Source organism: Drosophila subobscura, chromosome U (genome assembly GCF_008121235.1).
Source record: "Drosophila subobscura isolate 14011-0131.10 chromosome U, UCBerk_Dsub_1.0, whole genome shotgun sequence".
Lineage (NCBI taxonomy): Eukaryota > Metazoa > Arthropoda > Insecta > Diptera > Drosophilidae > Drosophila > Drosophila subobscura.
In genome coordinates, this window is record NC_048534.1 from 15,863,284 (window position 1) to 15,882,946 (window position 19,663).

The 19,663-nt window shown below is 42.8% G+C and overlaps 2 protein-coding genes across 2 annotated transcripts; one reads left to right on the forward strand and one right to left on the reverse strand.

Annotated features, from left to right (window-relative positions):
- The first annotated feature begins 523 nt into the window (after positions 1-523).
- Positions 524-2,244, forward strand: LOC117901650 (UDP-glucuronosyltransferase 1-1). The gene is made up of 2 exons (XM_034812487.1): positions 524-1,217; positions 1,272-2,244. Exons 1-2 carry the CDS (start codon positions 571-573, stop codon positions 2,116-2,118), a joined length of 1,494 nt encoding a protein of 497 aa, XP_034668378.1. The 5' UTR covers positions 524-570; the 3' UTR covers positions 2,119-2,244.
- LOC117901651 lies at positions 2,119-19,292 on the reverse strand. Its single transcript, XM_034812488.1, has 5 exons — positions 19,119-19,292; positions 17,712-18,168; positions 7,309-7,426; positions 2,609-3,071; positions 2,119-2,541 (listed from the first exon to the last, which is right to left on the reverse strand). Exons 2-5 carry the CDS (start codon positions 18,060-18,062, stop codon positions 2,406-2,408), a joined length of 1,068 nt encoding a protein of 355 aa, XP_034668379.1. The 5' UTR covers positions 18,063-18,168; positions 19,119-19,292; the 3' UTR covers positions 2,119-2,405.
- Between the last annotated feature and the right edge of the window lie 371 nt (positions 19,293-19,663).

Below are 19,663 nucleotides of genomic sequence, written 5' to 3' on the forward strand. Positions count from 1 at the left end.
GCCAATGCCAGTTGTGGGTGTCGGTTGCGGTTTGCATTATTAATGCTGTTAATGCTTACTCAAAGCCGAAAAGAAAACACTAGCAAACCGTGCAAGTATATTTTGCTAGCGGCAGAGTGTGACCAGAGTTGTAAGCCGCATTCCGTACGGTTACACTTCTCAGTCAGCTGTTGTGTGTTTGCTTACATTGTGCAGATTTGTGAAAAGTGAATTAAAAGTGAAGAAAATATTGAATAAGAAATGTATCAAAGCGGGAGACTACTGTTGATGGGATTGGCGGCTCTTTAAATAGCGGAGGAGGAGGAGAATCCGTTTCGACGGGACAATGCAAGCAGAAATGAAAGATCTCTGATTCAGTAAGTGCCTCGAAATGTTTTTAGTTAATTTAAATGAAATATCCATCCCCCCATAAACTTTTTCTGACATTTCTGTTAATTGTCCATTACTATCGTGATTTTTGTTCAGTAACCAAATTATTTTGGGCCAATTTGTTATCAATTTGATTGATTGTGGGAGTGAGCGAGGTCAGAGATACCGGTAATGGCTTGGTAGTGTGCATTTTGGGCAGTCATGAACCGATCGCCGGTCCGCTCTATACTGCTGTTGATGCTCGGCATTTGCAGCACGGCACAGGTAGAGTCCCACCACATACTCGGCCTCTTTGTCAATGTGCATCGCTCCCAGCTGCTGGTGCACATGGCCGTGGCACGTGCTCTGCTGCAACGCGGTCATCAGCTGACTGTGGTCACAACGCTGCCCTTGGAGGAAGTGGAACTGCAGGGCAATGTCACACACATTCTGGTGCCATGGGAACAGCCAGCGGATGAGGTTCATCCGGGATCCACTTCAGACTGGCTACTGCGTTTGCAGCGGATGTTTATTCGCTTGGAGCAGTCGGGGGATCTGCTCGATCAGCCTGCCTGGAAAGATTTCCTGCAGCTGTCACCCAAACCCCACTTTGATTTGTTACTTTTGGGCTACCATTTCAATGATCATCTTCTGGGCGTGGCTGCGCATTTCAATTGTCCAGCGGTGATAGTCTCCACCCAACAACCAATTGGATTTGTCAACAGTCTCATGGGGAATCCAGAGGAGCGTTGGTATGTGCCACAGCCATATGACAGTCGACAGCGCAGTGGAATCTCAGCCTGGCTCTTTGGCGTGTGGGAAAAGTTAATGGAAATGGTGGCGAGAAGAGTTCTGCAAAAGATTTACAGGTGGGCATGACTGACCAACAATTCTACACCTCAGAGTGCAATACTTCCTTTTAGTTTACACTTTCCCGAGCCGCAGTATCCTCCTTTCGAGACGCTGCGTCGTTCTGTTGTCTTGGCTCTGAATAATCATCACATGATCAGCGAGGGACCCATTGCTCCGCTTTTGCCCGGCATGATTGATATTGGTGGAATACTCTTGGAGCAAAAGTTGAATGAAACGTTGCCAGAGATTGCGCGGAATCGTTCGCTCATCATCTTCAGTTTGGGCACTCGCTTTAGTTGGAAAAGAGCCCCTGGGCATTTGGTTGAGACATTTACACAGGCGTTTGCTCAATTTCCCGACCATGATATCTATTGGACATATGATGGCCCCAATGCCAGTGAAATTATGTCGCATCATTCCCATCTGAAGCTGGCCAAATGGTGGCCCCAGCGGCACTTGCTGGGCCAGCAGCAGGCGTGCCTCTTCATCACACACGGCGGCAAGGGCAGCCTCACCGAGGCGCTGTATTATGGAGTGCCCATGCTGGGTCTACCCCTGCTGGGCGATCAACGATCCAATCTGCAAAAGATGGAAGCCAAGGGCTGGGGTTTGACTCTGTCCATGCAGAATGTCAGCTACGTGGAGGTGGCCAAAGCAATGGGCAGAATTCTCAGCAATTCCCGTTACTCTGTAATCATATCGACAGCTTCCCATCTCTATCGCGATCGTCCGATGAATGCCAGCGATGTGGCAACCTACTGGCTGGAGTATGTCATACGTCACGGGGGTGCCAAGCATCTGTACAGTCCCGCACGGCAGCTGAACTTTATTCAGTATTACTCACTCGATGTCTATGCGGTGGTGTTTGGTGGATTGTTGCTGCTAATTGGAATTTTTAGCAGAATAAACCAATTGTGATTTCTGTGACTAGAAGTATCGTTTAATTGAATACAGATACACGCGGTATATAGCTTAAGGTATGAACTTAGTCGAAGGTATCTTAAGTACACTTGAATGTTAATTGCAAATACTTCTGAACGGAACTTGAATATTCTTCTCATCTTGCTTAGTTTTATATCGATAGTAAATATGCATTAATCGTAAGCTTTTATAAGTAATATTTAGTGTATACACAGTTCTGGAGTGCTTTCGGTTAAATGGCGACGGCACTCGCTGGAGGGCAGTAGGCTCGAGGGCGCTTCAGCTTAGCCCTTGCCCCACAGCAGCTTTGTCTGCTGCTTCGTCTGATGCACCGAGCCCGGACGTGGACAGCGTCCGTTTTTCACATCATAGAGGCCATAGTTGCAGATCGGTTGACTGCTCTCCCGATGCTGTATGCGACTAAGGAAAGGAGAGAGACGGTAATGGCAATGAAAAATTGTTCCAACTTTAATTTCGATCAACTCACATTCGGTCATTCATGGCGAATCCTTCCTCACCGTTCTTTAATCTCTGGCACGCCGCATCGTTGAGATGGCAATCGCAGCGGCAGTGTAGCAACACCTCGCTTACCCCACTTCCCCGCCAGCTAAAGTCCTTAAAGTGCTTGGGACACTGGCACTGGGTGCTACGCTTGCGACGTCTCATATTCTGCACACATTCGCATTCGGTGTGATTGACCATTGGGATCATTCTGCCACGATTGTTCAGCATGAAAGGCAGCTCCACCGTGACGTTTTTCTTCACGGAACATATCTCCCCATCCCGACAACAGCCGGTGGAACTGTCGCAACGATGGAGTATCGTGGCTCGAGGATAATACTGTATATTTGTCTCTCCAATCATGTAGATGACTTGGGCCTTGGGTACTCTGCATTCCGCTTCTCTGTTCACCCGGTTGTTGTGAGCTCTGGCCAACAGGATGAATGTCGCTGCAAAGGGAAGTAAAAGGAAATTTGATAAAGGATGTGCTGTAGATCGAGGCGAAAGTTCTCGGTTATCCATTCGCTTATGGGAACTTTGAGTGCTAATTAACTTCATTCGTAAATGTCTGACCAAAAACAGCCTTTAAATATAGGTCGAGTAACCAAAACAATTCAGGAATTATACTTTTGAGATTGTCAATAATCGTTTTACATTTTTTTAATGTACGTCACTGATATAACCTGTTCTTTAGTTAATTACTTAATATCCCATTAGGGTTCTGCTCGTCTCAGCAGTTCACTAAACTGGCATTTTCAATGCCGTTCGCATGATTTCACTCTGGCGCTGTTGATCGCCCATTGACGTTTTTTTGCTTTAAAGCTGAAACTAATTTTAGCGATTTTAACTCTCTTTATTGATCGACTGGTGCAGCTTGCTCCTTTATGGCCTTTGCTCAAGTTTACCGTTGCTGCCGGCCTGTGGCGTTTCTCTCGCATTTTTTATGTGTCGCACTATAAAAATTCTCTGAGCAAATCCCCAAGCGGAATTCTTTTGTGTACCCTTCAAGAGGGTAATGTGAAGGTGGCATGATGAGGTTTGCAATTTCAAATCTACATAAACGACAGAAGATTGCCTAAGATAATGAAAACAAATTAAGGAATTCAATCTCCTGAATATTCCATAGTAAAATCAATGTTTCAGGGTACTCCAAGCTTCGGCGTTCGTCGTTGTCCAGCTCCTATTGGAGCCATAAAGTTACGGAAGCAAATCAAAGAAAATAGTGGCGGGGTGCCTCGTGGAGTTGGCAGACCACCCAATGTGCAGCTAATCCCAGTCGAAGTCCCCCAGTTCCTCGCTCGAATCACCTACATGGAGAACAACTTTCAAAGCATTTCGGCTCCTTGGGTGGGTGAGGGGCAGCCCAGAAGCTAGGAGCCAGAACCCAGACACAGAACCAGCTGCATCCATATGTAATTTTCATAAACGCTTCATGATTGAATCATCAACTTAACGAGTGCGCTGAGGGGGGTCGCAAGAGGTGGAAAGGGAGCTAGTTTTAGTAGGTGAGCGAAAGAGGTGGAGATGGGGAATCTCTAGAGCAAGGAAAGGGGCAGCGGCTGCGATGGTTGAATGCCTCAGACTCAATGGCTGGGTCGGCGTCATCCACAACAGCCACATGAATAATTCAAGGGGCACTATCTCAACAAGCTTCAAGGACTGAAAATAGAGAGGCGATGGAGGAGGAAGGGTTGAGTGTTGCAGAGAGGAGAGAAGGAGAGCGCGGGGCTCGTTGCAACGTGGCCGATGCTGTTGTAGAGCTTTCCCCTGTTCTGGTTGGACTGGTCTGCTGCTGGTCTGGTTTTGCCTTTGAACTTGGCATGGCATTGCCCATGAAAATGTGGGCATGCCCCTCCCGAGAGCAGAAGAAGGAGACTGGCGGGGCATTGTGGGAAACTCTGGGAAATTACCATAGTTTTACCATGGCCAACAGCTGGGGCAGCTGAGCCTGGCCAATAAAGTCATTTTGAGTGCTCTGCCAAATGTTACACATCATTTAATCAAGGCAAAAACTTTTCAAATTGAACACAGGGAGAACACGAATTTTGCCTACAAAAGATGAGTGCGGTGTAATGAATATGGAAGATTCCATTGGGGGAACTGCAACCAGAAAATCTTAGCAGAAAATGCAGTCAAAAAATGCAGGCAGTAGAGGAAACACAAATAGGATAGAATTTCTATATTTTGAAGTAGATGAAGCAAATATTACATTTTGAAAATGTAAACAAGTTTATTGAGTATCCATAATACTAAAATGTTTATTATTCTTTATTGTTTTAAGAGCCTCAAGGAATTTCTGGCTGCGTAAAGCCTGAAGCTTTCGGAAGTGGAAATTGAGCAAAGGATTTCGACATCTTAGCAGATGCATTTAGAATGGTATCTAAAAAGACTAATTAGCATCCAATTAGTGCAAGTATTTTCCATCTCATCAGTACAGAATATTAATTAATTTCACCCTTTTGGATTCTTCCCTTTCAACTCAGAGTAGATACAATTAAAGGGAAACTCCCGTTCTTTGACATTGAGAGATCATTATCGGCAGTAAAAAGAAGATCTGATTAGGGCAGTTGACTTACTTCAACAATGTTTTCTTTGGAACTCCTGTCTTTAAATAAATAAGCAGAAGTAAACACCGAAAGGAAAACGTTCATCACCAAGTCAGTCAACCAGAGACGCTCACAGCAAAAATTAAAGCAAGGGGTACAACAAATTGCAATTTACTTATTTAAGACATGGCAAATCGGAGGGTAAACCTTTGGAAAATAGAATCTGTTTATCTAAAAAATATCTATCAAACCTCCCTGTGCATATTTTTGGAGTAAATTCTTAACATCAAATCCCCCCCCCTGTCTGCGCACGCCACTGACCAAAAGTGATGTGCAAATATTCGATAACGGTGGATAAACACAACTCAAGGAAGCCAATCTGAGGAAGCCTCCAACTGTCAGCTTATTTTGCTGCTAATGCGAACAGCCAACGAGCCGACGAATGTGATAAGAAAATTGTTGCATCATTATGCAGCTAAGAGCAAACCACTTGAACAGCATTCACAATATCCGATAGTCGCAGATTCATTGACAATTTCCCAGGCTTAGTGACACACTTTCCATGGGGCTTGACATTGGAGACCAGCCACTGCTCCTCCTTTTGCTTCTCCTTCCCATTCCCATTCCCATCCTCTGGTGCTGTCCACATGCTCTTAACGGTTTTCCAAAACACAATTTTCGCGCCCATTAAACGGCGACAATTTTCCACTCGAATGCAAATGGTAAATGAGCCACAGGGAGAAAGAGAGATAAAAAGATATTGAGACAGCGCCCCAGAGGAGAGCTCGAGCTCACATTTCATTGTCATTGTCTCTCGGTCTAAGGCTTGTGCGGTTGTGGTAATTGTGGTTGTTGCTGCCAGTAGTAGCTGTTGGCAAGCCTAGCGGCATTACGCTTGTAATAAAGTAATTGGTAAGATCTATGCGAGACTTGAATTCCCCAAAAAGCAGCAGCAGCATCAGCAGCAGCCTCACCAACAGCTACATACATATAATCAACAGCAGAGGCAGCAGCTGAGACCAGAGGAAGTGGGTGAGGAGTGAGTGTGGTTAACAAGGCAACTCTCCTTTTAATTGCAACGAAAGTGCAGATGCATCATGGTGCAAGTAGAGGAGAAAGAGCTTGAGAGAGAGAGAGAGACAGAGGTGAAGTAGAAGCAGTGAGAAAATAACCCAGGGGTTTTACTTATACTCTTCAAGAGGGTATGCCACAAATAACACAGAATTTTGACAACCAACTTCCAGAATTTGAGTCAAATATTGGCCATAGATGGATGGACATTTTATGTGTTTTGAAATAAATGAATATCTAGAGGATTTAATGGATACAGCATCCTGTTTCCTGCAGAAAATGTATTAATTAATCTACAAATCTACAAAAATAAAACTAAGATAGAAAAATTACAGTCCACATCGGCAGATAAACTCCTACACTTTTCGATCTATAAACCCCTTTACTCCCTGTACTTCCCCTCTGTGAAAGTGTATTAAAACCCGCGACTTGCTCTTCCTTTTTTGCTGTGTCCTTCTTAAAGTGGAATTTGCACTCATTTGTTTGGTTCCGAGCTTCAGTCCCTGGCATTTAGAAAGCAAAGTGCGTAGTGCTGTGAGCAAGTCTGACTGTTGACCTTCTGTGTCGTTTGGGTGCCTCGACGCGTAGTTTCTGCTGCTGGTTTTCCATCATCAACAGCAGGGAGGAGTCACGTGCCAAAGGATAAAACAGTCATTTTCATTTCCATTGCCATAAATAACGGCTGGGATTGTGCCGGGTCGACTTCTCTATACATACATAGTACGAATATATTTATCTTTGAGTCTGGGTATGCTCGTTCGCTGGCACATCAAACACCCAACAGTTTCATTCTGTTCTATGCCATTTGGTATTGCACAAATGTCTGTGTGTGCTTCCCCCTTTCTTTTGGCTGAAAACATTTGCTTAGCACATTTTTTATGGCCAGAACGTGATCATCATAGGCGGTCGGGCGGGCGCTAGGTCGGTCGGGCGCCTTTTACATTCATCTATTTGCAGCACAATTACCACAACCCAGAAGGGACGGGGGCGGCGGAGAGCCATAGAGACATCGTTCGACCTTATGTGAGACGGCATTTAATGGCCTCAATGAACCCCATGGACTACTCACTGTGCTTGATCTCCTTCTCCTCGTAGGCCTGTCGGGATGCCAGCACCCTACTTTGTGTTCCCAATTTTTGCTCTTTCTCTGCCGTGACACTGCCTGGCGCCTGATCGGATGGATAGTCCTACGGTAAAAAAGAGAAGAAAAAAGAAAAACCATTGAAAATTGATATGGAAATGCAAAAATCGAGCATATTGCACGCTCTCGTTTTATGCCACACACAAAAACACATTCGATGCCGTCCCTCCACTTGCGGGTGTGTGTCTGTATTTCTTTCATATTGGTTGCATATATTTCTGTTTTGGTTAGTGTTTTATTTATTGTTTCTTTGTTGTTGTTTTGTAACCACGTAACGCCATTTCACATTCTGTATGTTGAGGCTTTCATTATTATTGCACTATTGCAATATGGTTTTACTCTCCATGAAATTTTTAACATTTTGTGACTACCAAAAATAGGTCTGCAAATATTTTACGGCACGAGCAGCTAATAAATTGGATTGTAAATTTGCTTGGGGGCCAGCCATGAGATGACACCATGCTGAATATTGGAATTGCAATTTTTTATTTACATGTTTGTGGGGGACTGCTATCAAATTTCAATCTTGCTTGAAAGCTGCGGAACATTACTCTAATTGGAGTTGACTAAAGGTTAAGTTTTTAATGGTGGATTCATATTTGAGTATTAGTATTTAAATGGGAGATTTGTCTACACGGAAAACAGTCAATTCTGTCAAAGTAAATCTGCTTTTTTCTCCTTATTTAAACTTTATTTGAAGTAGCGTTTGAGTGGTAGAAACTTTCAATTCGAATTTTTTCGTGTGTAATTCTCCTAAAACAAATATTTTTGGAAATAATTGCATAGTCTCATATGTTCGTTGAATTTAAGGTTTTTCGATGTTTTATTTATCATCAAAAACACTATAATTTGAAAAAAAGAGCTAGAAGCATTAATTCCAAGACTGACTCATCAACTGGGCTTGGAAGGTTAAGAAGTACATTGATGCTGGCCATATCTACACAGGAAATGGTCTCCCAATTGTATTCTTTTGTGCCCCACAGCTTTAGTTTCAATCTTGAAACAAAGCTTGACCATTAATCATAATTTAAATTACAGTTTCTTGTGAAATAATCTAAAACGTGCGTCAGTATATCTTGTGAAATAATATCCCAATTTTCTTTGCAATTTTGTGATGAATTATGAAAATTGGCTTGTGCCAAATCAGTGAATCTTTTGTGCTAATTTTTTGACGGGAAAATGTGAAAATGCATAATGCTGAAAACATTAAACAATAAGCAGATTGTATGGTTCACTGTAACCAGATCCCCCCTCCCCTGTCTGCCCCTTGGAGTATGCAACGAGAGCTTTAACGCGTTCTTGCTTCAACTTTATTTTATCCGGTGTTTGGCTTTGTTTTTGCGGCAAGTGAACAAAAATTAAATTAAATTTATGCATTTTGATTTATGCTGGCAGGTTGCACAGCAAGGCAGGTATTCATGTGGCAGGTAGTCATGTATGTGTGTGCGGCATGTGGCAGCTTTTTACAAATATATATTTGAGTGTGTGGCGGCTATTCATGGCAGTGCCTGTGTGTGTTCAGCTTGTTATACGCAGCAAATTTTGATTTATTTAACAGATTTTTAACACGCTTTACACACACACCCACACACACACACAGACTCAAAAGCCGCAGCAAACTGCAACAGCAATTCGTGTATGTGTGTGTGTGTGCCACACCTGAGAGCACCTGAAAAGCTATCACTTACAGCTCAAAGAGCAACAGAGGAACCCACAGCAGAAGCAGAAGCAGCAGCAGCAAGGGGGAGAAAACTTTTACCATTTACATTGCCACATATCGATTTTCAACAAAAGGATTCTCCGTGCACCACCCAGCCCCCACTCCGCACCCCCCGATTGACATGAAAACTAACGACATGCATATAAGTGATACATAATGCGACAACTGGGAAGGGGTAACAGGAGTTGTGCAAAAGATAGAATGGCCAGAGGAGAAACTGCCTTCAGGGTGTAATAAATGAAGTGTGCATGTAAGAAAAATGACACCAGAAGGAGTGGAAAGGATAAAGCAGCAGGCAGGAGCAGGCAGCAAGGATACAACGCCATTCACATTCCCTTAGCCACCACAGCGTTAAGTGAAATGGCCAGCGAAATGGAAAGCAACTGAGGCGGGCTACTCCCCGTAAATTGAAGGTTACGCCAAGTCATGTCCTGCATGCCAAGGCAGTTAATGGCACGCAATTCCACTCCCAAAACTACGATTTGTACCTACATATTTCTCTTTTTTGGCTGCTTGAAACCACAGAATGTGCGTAGGGATTTAAGACTCCAAAATGTTTATTTGTTATTTAAATAAACTGCAGGTTCAAGTATTTTATTGGTTTCGATTTCCTGTGCATTTGATTCATGTTCTCTACTTCCCGCATCTATTTTAATTGCATTTTACTTTGCTGTTTGAAGCTGCTGAATTAAGTTTAGTTTATTTCCATTTATGCGATAAATTTTCAAATGTTTCCGAAAGATATAAATTTGAGTTTTATACAGGGAAATTGTATTATTTTCTGTTGGAAAATTTTGAACTTATCTTTGTCCCATTTCAATGCATTTTCCCTACAATTATGCAAAAGTTTTCTTCTATAAACATACCTTAAATATTAATTGACAAAGAAGTTCCCTTATTGCAAGTATTCCACATATTTTCCTACTGTTATCACGCATTTTCCATATCGTTTTCCCTAGCCGAACCAAAGTCTTACCATTCTCTCAGCTTCTTTAAGAAATAACTCATCCATCTACCCCTCCCTGCTCTTCTGCTTCTTTCCCACTAATTCTTAACCCATCAAAGGCAACACCTCGACCATTGCTGGCGTTTTATAACCAGTTCTGCTTAAGCTTCATTACGCATGCTCAGCCATGACAGGGCCATTCCATCCCAGGTTGCCAGAACCCGACTCTGACTTCGACTCCAACTCTGAATCCAGCGCCTCCCTGCATTACCATCAATCTGCAGTGCCAATCCCAGGAGCAGGAACCGGAGCTCCATACCGAGGGTTGGGGGCTATGGCTGGAACTCAGATGAATGAACACAAACACACACTGCAGAGAGGGAGAAGAAAAAACCCATTAAGTGTCTACTGGGTTGACAGTATTCGGAAAACAGTTGGTGCTCTGTTAGGCCCCGGCCTGAACCTACAGAACAATATAAAAAAACGAAACAAACTTCATTTGCATTTGCATTTGCCTCTTGTGTTCTGCTCGAGCGTTTGAAGGATGCCCTGGACTGGCAGACTGGCGGACTCTGTGTGGCAGTTTCTTTATTATTTTTTTGGTTTTCTTTTCACCTTTTTGTTTAGCCTCAATTGGGATTCCTGGCGTGGGTGTGACTTGTGTTTGGTATTTTACGAGCCAGAAGGCAACTGCGACAACAATAATAAAGAGCCTGTCGTGGGTTTATTTGCAATCAAAAGAGTTATGAGCCAAATGCAAATAGCGCACCCAGAACGCACTGTTTTATTATCCTGTTAGCCTGTACTCTCCACCCGCATCCCCAGTCCCCTGTCTTTGCCTATATAAAAAAGGGAACCAACCTCTCAAAGGCGAGGTTCAGGGCTTAGAGGTGTTGTCCCTGGTCTAGCTGTGGCCCCCATTTTAAGTTCTCGTTGTAAAAAGCGTGAATGGGCAAAATATGAGTAGATACAGATGCTACACTTGACATTGCGATTGAGGGATACCTACTAAACGGGAAGATAAATCATACTCTATAATATAACTGCTCTCAAGTCTATCCAGACGGGAAGCACATCCAAATTCTCCACCAGACTACTGGGTACACAAAAAACAGTGGCATAAATAGTCTGGCCTGCAAATTTGCCAACAACTGTGTAAATAAACAAATGGCACGGGGTGTCGGTGGAAGGGACAGCAAAGTTCAGAAAGATAGCTAGACAGGGGAAGAGCCGAGACGAGTACAATTCAATATTTGTTTATGCCAAAGAGCGCACAATAAACAGGGCCAACTAAATATATGCGACGCTGGCTCATCCCCCCGCAGAAGCCTCTCTGAATGGGGAAGTAGATTCCATCCCAGATTCCCACTATGATTCCCTTTTGCTTAATTAGAATTTCAAAGCGAAAGTGGGGTATGATGAAAGTTGTGGCACATTAGAGCCCATGGAAAAATGCGTGGAAGAAAGCCTTTCACTGTCTTTTGCGTGAAGAGATTTGTGTTCTCGGGAGATGTTATCTTTGTGGATCTGTGAGAGTTCTGTTGTGGTTATTGCTAAAGTGCAGCTTGTAGATATTTTAGACTTTTGTTGAAGCTTTTGGGGTGATCTTTGGGTGGTCTAAGGGGCGATTCTTCATGGTTTTGGTTTGTTTTAATTCAGTTAAAATTCAATAAAATCTTCTACTCATATATATGTATGTACTTACATATGTATCATTGAAACAGCACAAATAATACTTAATTGTATTTACTGTAGATTTTCTCATGTGAATTTCCACTTTCGTTTCGATTCCTTCCCGCAGGGCATCTCCAGTTCGTTTTAACACACTAAATGCCATTTCTCTCTCTGTGTTTCAAAGGCCTTTTCCTCATTTTGTTTTCTTAATTTGTGTAGAATGCAAAATGCTGCAATTTGGCTAAAAGCTAAACACTGAAAAGCGCAGCAGCAGCAGCAGCAGCGTCGTGCAGTGTTTTGGAAAAATGTTGGGCAGCTTCCCACGTTCTCTCTCTCGATATTTCTCATTTTAGAAATTGTAAACATGGCCCCCAGGCCTGCCCAGACACTAGAACAATATAGAGGGTTAGGCTCGGGCTGCCTGACAGAAAGAGTCGACCACATGGCGTATGCTTAATGTGCGATGAGTTTTGCCTGCCGCTCATTGTGCCCGCCGAGTAAGTATTTCAGTGCTGCTTGTGTTTCTCTTAACATTTAACATTTTCTGTGTGTTTTTTGTGTGTGTTTTGCTTGTCATAAAAGTGCCAATTAGGGGGCTGCTCTGGCAATTTGGCCATAAACTTAAGTAATTAAAACTAGGCAACACTTTGCATACCCGCACCAGCACCCAGTACCCGTCGCCAGTCCCAGTGCTTGGTGCTTTTTATTTCTTAATTGAAACTGCACTCGCATGAAAAAGCCCATGCCATTTCATACATTTTAAAGAAAGAGCTCGACTTTTTGGCTCTTGTAAAATGCTTTTTAATTTTAACGAGCGAATGGATACCAGAGTAACCCTCTGGCTCTGGCTTTGGCTCTCCTTTCTGCCTTCATGGTCCATGGTCCACGGTTTATTATGACAATTTTATATTTGTTTGCTTTTTCGGTGAATGCGAAAACGAAAGCAGCTGTCGAGTGGGATAAAAGAAAGCAGCAGCAGCACCAGCAGCAGCACCATTACCATCACCAAAGACGCCGCCTTTGGCTCCATAAAAGGCAACATTTGGCCATGCCACACGGGTCGACCCGTGCATCCATCCAATGTCAATGACAGACGACTGGAGCTGGTGCTGCCGTCTGAGAGAACAGGCAGAAGAAGCCAAACAGCTGAAATAGCTGGGGCGCCTCCTTCCAATTAAGTTGCGGGCATCACCAAAAGTTGCAACAGCAACATGAACATGCCGGAAATGTAGAGAGCACCGCGATCCCATCTTCATCATCATCATTCTCATCATCATCGGCGTCATCAGCATTGAGGGATCGATAGGCAGCGGCGATCACATTGACTGATTGCCAGTCGAGACATCAAATTGAAGTCTGCGGATAGAGTTGGATAGAGAACATGTCTGGGGCCAAGGAGTGGCAGACGCTTGAGGAATTGGCGGTCTACGGGGTGCTGCTGCTGCTCTGGCTGCTGCTGCAACTCTTCTAATTGCAACGCCCACACGCACTGAGAGCGAGAGAGATTGCCTAAGAGATTGAAACGTTCCGCTTGTGCCAGTCCTGTCTCTGGCTTGCTCTGCTCCGATATGATATGATCTGATCTGGTCTGGTCTTGTCTCGGCACTGCGGTCTGTCCAGGACTGGTCTAGATTGACTTTTCCAATTTGTTGCATTTATCATTTCGCGTTGCCCTGACTTTTGCTACAGCAACTAAGGCTATGGCTGGGTTTTTGTGCTGACTTTTGGGTTGTATTCTTTTGGTATTGTTTCACTTTTAAAATAGTTTCAAATGAGTATTGTTTTATTAGTTAGAATATGTATTTTCTCACACTTTGAGTTGTATTATACAGAAGAAGGTTTAAGTTCCCTAAGCAAATTTTACCAATAAAAATTCTTGCAATCCCGAAAAACACTTCCAAACACATTAAATTCCCTAAACAAAGAATTCCGCTTCCATATTTCTTCAGCAGTAATCCATCAATCAAGCATTAAGTCGTTGCGCTTCTTACAAAATATTTCAAACAATAATCACACTGAAATCTGCACAGAGAATTCTTGGAACTACTTTCATGCTCCATCATCTGAGAGAAAATCCCGCATTAAATATAGAACAAAGGGATTTCTATGATTTATGTGGAAAGACATGGTATGGTATGCTGTTGAATTGCTGAGTCTGAGTGTATTCAAAACTTCGTCTTGGCCATGATTTATACTTGTTGTTGGCTTTTAATTGCGTGACTGTTTGGCGCACGGCTCTCGTTTAATGGCCAACAAGTCGGTCGGCTGGCGATCAATCAGGCAGCAGTTCAGTTCACACAGACCCACAGTCTGGGCGAGTAAATTATGGCCAAGACCACCGAAATATGCCAAAAAGTGAACTCTTTAGAGCCGTTTTACGTTTATTTATTGTACGCACAGGCGACAAGATCCCCTACGCATTCCGAACAGAAATTCCTTTGGCTGCTGCTGCGTCTGGCCCAACACTTTCCCCTCGAGAGAGAAATTAATAATATAAAACTTTATAGATTTGCCATATAAATTTAAGGCTTCCGCATTATATATTTTAAGATTCGGTTGGGCTATAAATCATGACCAGATCGTACCAGATTTAAGAGAGGCAAAACCCGAAACCACTTTGAGCGGCTTGCTATTATGTCATAAGCCGATTTGCCTGTCATTAGTGCCAGAAAGCGCCCCACATTAGGATTGCCAGTAAATCAAAATTACCCCTAGACATATCTACGCACTAGCCAAAATATACGAACATTAACTCGTAAATATGTACAGCTGGATATGTGCGTATATCGATGTGGCAATGGATTTCGTCTCTCAACAGAGTGTGGCAATCGGCAGGTCAAGATTTTCATAGTTGGCGAGTGGAGAACATTTTGTTTATTTCATTTTAAGTAGAAAGCCCAACGAAAGCGAAAGTGAAACGTTCTGCATTTAGAGATTTCTGTGTATAGCATGGGATTCCCAGAAAGTACATGCTTAAAATTGGTTCAGCCAGAATGGGTTCATTGCCTGAAATTTGCTTTAGCCTTCGATGTACGGATCCCACTTTGATTTCATGTTTTGTTTACAATTAAAGAAATGTTGTCAATCTGCTCCAGGTAATCGTATTATCTTCTATTTGCCAGGGAATACAACTTTTGAATGAAATTAATTCAATAATTCTATAATTTATGGGTTAATTAATTCCGAGAGTCCCCCAGGCGAATGTTTGATGAACTTTCAACCATTGCGCGAGTCTTATCGCGAGTCTGTTTCAGCCTGTTTACAAGTATTCATCCTCTAGTGGGATTATTGTGGAAGCTCTCTGTATTTGCCTTAGATAACCTCCTTCCTTTCCCGTTCCCATTCCCATTCCGTTGAAGATAAACGGCATTTTGTAGTCATTCAACTATAGAAATTATACAGTTCTGTATGCGCCAAGATGCTAATGACTAGATCGAGTCTGATTTCTCTATATATGTCTGTTTGTATATATTTTGCATTTTAATGACCTTGTGCTGAGAGCTGGAACACAAAGTGCCCGATGATTAATTGATGAACATATATACACATGGCACAGATAGTACTAGTATGAAGCGATGTTCTCTCCAATGCACACTGTTTTATTATTGACCCATTAGTATTTCAATATTTTATATGCAATATACATATATGTATGTATGTACATATGTATGCATATTCCTACGGAGAGCTCTCCCAACTACATGCTGGCAAAAAGTTCAGCCGGCGAGAGATAACCTTTCAGCGCTGCAACTTTCGGGGTCTCTGATTGGAAATTCCAAGCATTACAAATGTTGAGGTTATGGGCAAAGCGTTTCTCCCCCTCCCCCCTCCTCGCACCGTTATCGCAGTGCAGTTATGCGCACGGGGAATGCGTTGGCAAACAAACCGGTAAAAAGGAGAATAAACAGAGAATCAGAACAGAGAGAGAAACGGAATGAAATCGGATTGGGGGTGGGGACAGTAAAGGTGTGTGTGGGTGTGGTACGGTGTGTGTGTGTGCGTGTGTGTGGGTTGGAATATGAAATATTCGGAGGAGGACAAGTGCACAGATAGTGAGTGGCAAGGCAAAGGTTCCCCAAGGCAAGTTTGGGTGTGTGTGTCTGTCTGTGCATGCCAAAGGACAGAGAAATATTATATTAAATTCCCTTCTCAAAAGGTCAGAGGATGAGGGGAAAAGCTGCCTTGTGGTAAGGTTGCATGCAGGTAATTTCATGACCACAGACCATAAGCTTTTTATACCGCCTGACTGCATCTGGTCGCCCCATACAGACTGGCACATGATTCTCCCTTCACTCAGATGACACACATGGGGACAGGCTTCTCCTCCACACATTGCCACACGGTGCCTGGCATTTATGAGCGCTTATTAAATCAGCTTTGGCATTGGATGCCATACATACATAGTTGCGTGTGCAACAGATAAGAAAAGCAGACAGCGGCAAACTAATGGAACTGCAATATAATCAACTCGAACAAGATGTCAGTTGTGTCAAAATATGTGTACTACATAGATTGGCGGGGAATTCCAGCCAGAGTTTTTCCAGCATTATTTGTTGGGTGTTTGCAGAGGGTTGGTTCGTGAGAATTAATTATAATTACTCATGTTTGTTGTTGTAAGTTTATCTATCTATTATGAGTAATCAGCAAATATACTTTAAAAATATATTTCCATGGCGCGAACTATTAGAAAAAGTCCGAAAAGCGATGGGTAGGCTGAACATTGAGTGACTAATTGCTGAAATGCAGATCGGATCTCATTTATAAACTGAAGTAGTTAATTGAACTCATGACAGCAGTTCCCCTGCTGAAGAGATCGTTGATTTCCATATTTATGTGTAAATTTACAATGCAACAATTAAAAGTGATTCACTTCTTGGAAATTTCAATGAAATCAGATCACATTTACTACCATCTCAATTATGAGTAATCAATATTCATTATTGTGTATTAGGGGAACTGTGATCTCAAGTACAATCGATTTCCCTGTGAGGGCAGTTACAGCTTGTCGCATCAATTAGGGCAATTATTGATGGCCCACCAGCATAACGGAGAGTTATGTAGCGTAGCCCTTTCTGTGATTTGATATTCCTGTAGTTTCCCTCATTGAAAGTGTTTCTCCGTCTTCTCTCTTTCTGTCTCTGTTTTGCGTGTGGCGTTCGTTGACCAGCTGCTGTCGGCCCTGGAACATAAAAGTCACATCGGAGACAGGTTCTCTGCCTTCCCTCCTCGGCACGACATTGAGAGCGGCTTTAACTGGCCCAATTACAGGCAGGAAAGTGAAACTGATGGCATCAATTGTTGCTTGAGGAGGATGCATACATATGTCTTATTGGCTACCGATCTGAGGGGCAGAGCCAAATTGGCTTGTTAACCAAATTGTTGGCTCCTACCTGCCGCAACACGTTTCATAATTGCGAATGGAACCCTTTTCCCGGTATCCACAGCATTGTGTAACTGCTTCTTAATGGGTGGGCTCCTCCATGCCGAGTGCCTCTCTGTGATCAGTGATCAGTTATCAGTGCTCAAGATCGGGCTGGATGGTAGGCTCAGGGTTAGTCACTCACTCGAGTCAATCGCACTGGTTCGTGCGTTCGTTCACGCCCCGAGCGAGGTTCAAGGTGAGGCATTTCATTCCGATTCTAATGCGCAAACAACTCGCGCAGACACTCGAAACTTGTCCCACACAGCGGGTTGACTAAGCAGTTGGTACGAGGGGATTTATTTCCACATCTAATTGTATTCAGAACTCTACACACAAATCTTCTGTCAACCCTCGTTGCATGAGAGCGAGCGAGCAAATATTTAGCCATAACTCCAAACACACACACACCCAGTGGGCCCGCTCGCCAGAGGGATAATAATAATAAAAGATATAGTAAGATCCACGCTGGATGCAGAGTCAACAAGCATCTTGGGTAGGAGGATATTTTTTACGACTTCCACGAAGTCTTTCTCCCACTCCACCTCTTTGTGTGGGTTCGGCAAACTTACCTCATCAAAGTCGGTGCTCGAGCCATCCACTTGATTATAATTATCATGCGGATGCCGTGGCACGCGCTTGTGGGAGCCCATCAACAGACCCTCGTCCCACTCGTCCTCCTCCTGGTCCTGGTAGTAGCCGTAGGGTTCTGTATCACTGGTCCTTACCGGTGTCGAGGTAGGATACATGGTGGGCCTGATGTACTTGTAGATGACAGCGTCTTTCGCGGTCACATTTCGCACGTCACGATAATTATTATCCGGCAGATTGAACGACCAAGACCGGTGATAGTTGGCGCCGTCCGTCAGGGCAAAGCCGACGATTAGCGGAATGACTAAGTACATTTCAATATGTTTCAACATTTTCTATTTACTTTTCAATATTTCTGTGTACTTAAATTCAATTGGACATTTATTGTATGCCTCTTTATATTTGCGTTTGCACTTTTATTGAATACTTGACACTTTTCTGGAAATTATGGGAATAAAAAACGAATTGGATTAATTGGAATTCATTGAATTCTGATTATATAGAATTCGCGGGCACAAAAATATTATTTCTGCTAATTGATTTGTGTTTTGCTTTCGCTCCACTCATTTCATGTCGATTATGTACCACTTCGCGGCTTGTCACAACATTTGTTAAAGAGTTTTCTCAATTGCAACAAGTTGTTTAAATATTTCGGCACACATCCAAATATTTATATATTTTTTTGGCACACGCCTTCGCTTTTCGCGCACAGCTGCTGAGTCTCAACGGGTTTGTCGGTTATTTGCAAATGGAAACACAAGAAAAGCGATTTTTTCAATCGCTGTTTTTTATTTATAAATAATTTGTTTGCTGTCTTGTATGCTGTTTGCTTAATGAAATAAATTCGCGTCGAGTGGCTAGCTGGCAACAATATGAAGATTTTTTCTTGGGCCTACCTAAACAAAGAATTTTGGGATGAGTCGTCTATGCGAATATCTGTGAGGGGGGATTGTTGCTAATCGCAGCAAAAATGTATAAAAAGTCAGAAAAGAATGAAAGTGACGTGTTCTTTGAATAATTTTTAGGGCCTATTCAAACACAGAAAATTGTATGATTTTATTTATAAATAAGACAACGTTTTGCTGCCCAAAGAAAGGAAAAGTTAAAGTGTTGTTCCAGGAGAATTACAAATGTTTCAACTAATTTTTTCAAATTCATTCGGTTTATTGCAATTGCAATTGCGTTCCCTTTTACTTTTGCACTTTAATTGTTGTATTTGCTTTAAGAACTTCTCCCGTCTTCCGATTTCTTCCGTTTGCTTAAGAACATTTGCATTCTGTTAAAGCGACTGAATATTTTAGCACACTGAATTATTTCACATTTTCAATTTTCATGAAATTATAGCTTATAGATTGCTCTTGCGGCTAAATAAACATAAATTGGTGCACCTTATTCACTGCCATACATTTTGAAGATTAAACACTTTTGTTAATGATATTTTGAGATTTTGTATTGGAGATTCTGTAGCAAGGAACACTGGAAGCAAGGCGACGCGCTTGATCCGATCCGACCCGACTCGATCTGTTACGATACGAAAATGATGATGTTGACGCTCCAACTGTTGCCGGCAAACTCAACGCGCTCTGCCGATTCGCAGCCGCCTATATCCCCAAAGCTCCCCAAGTGGCCTCTCTCTCTGTCTCTCTTTCGCACTGCTCCCGATCGCACACGATTGCTGCTGTATCTCGTGCGTTTGCTCTCTTTCACTCTCTGCCTCTCTGTGTAAATGAGATGCTTGCCGGGGCGCATGTGGAGCTGTGCTTTCTTTTTCCCCATGCAAACTGCACTTCGTACTACTTGGCACTTCTGTTTTTTTCTCTTTGAGAATTCTCTTAAGTGCGTGAATCATTTTTGGGTTTTGGTCTGATTTCAATAAGAACGAAATTCGATCTGCAGTTTCTTGGAGGGATTCTTTCAACTGGATGCAAATTGT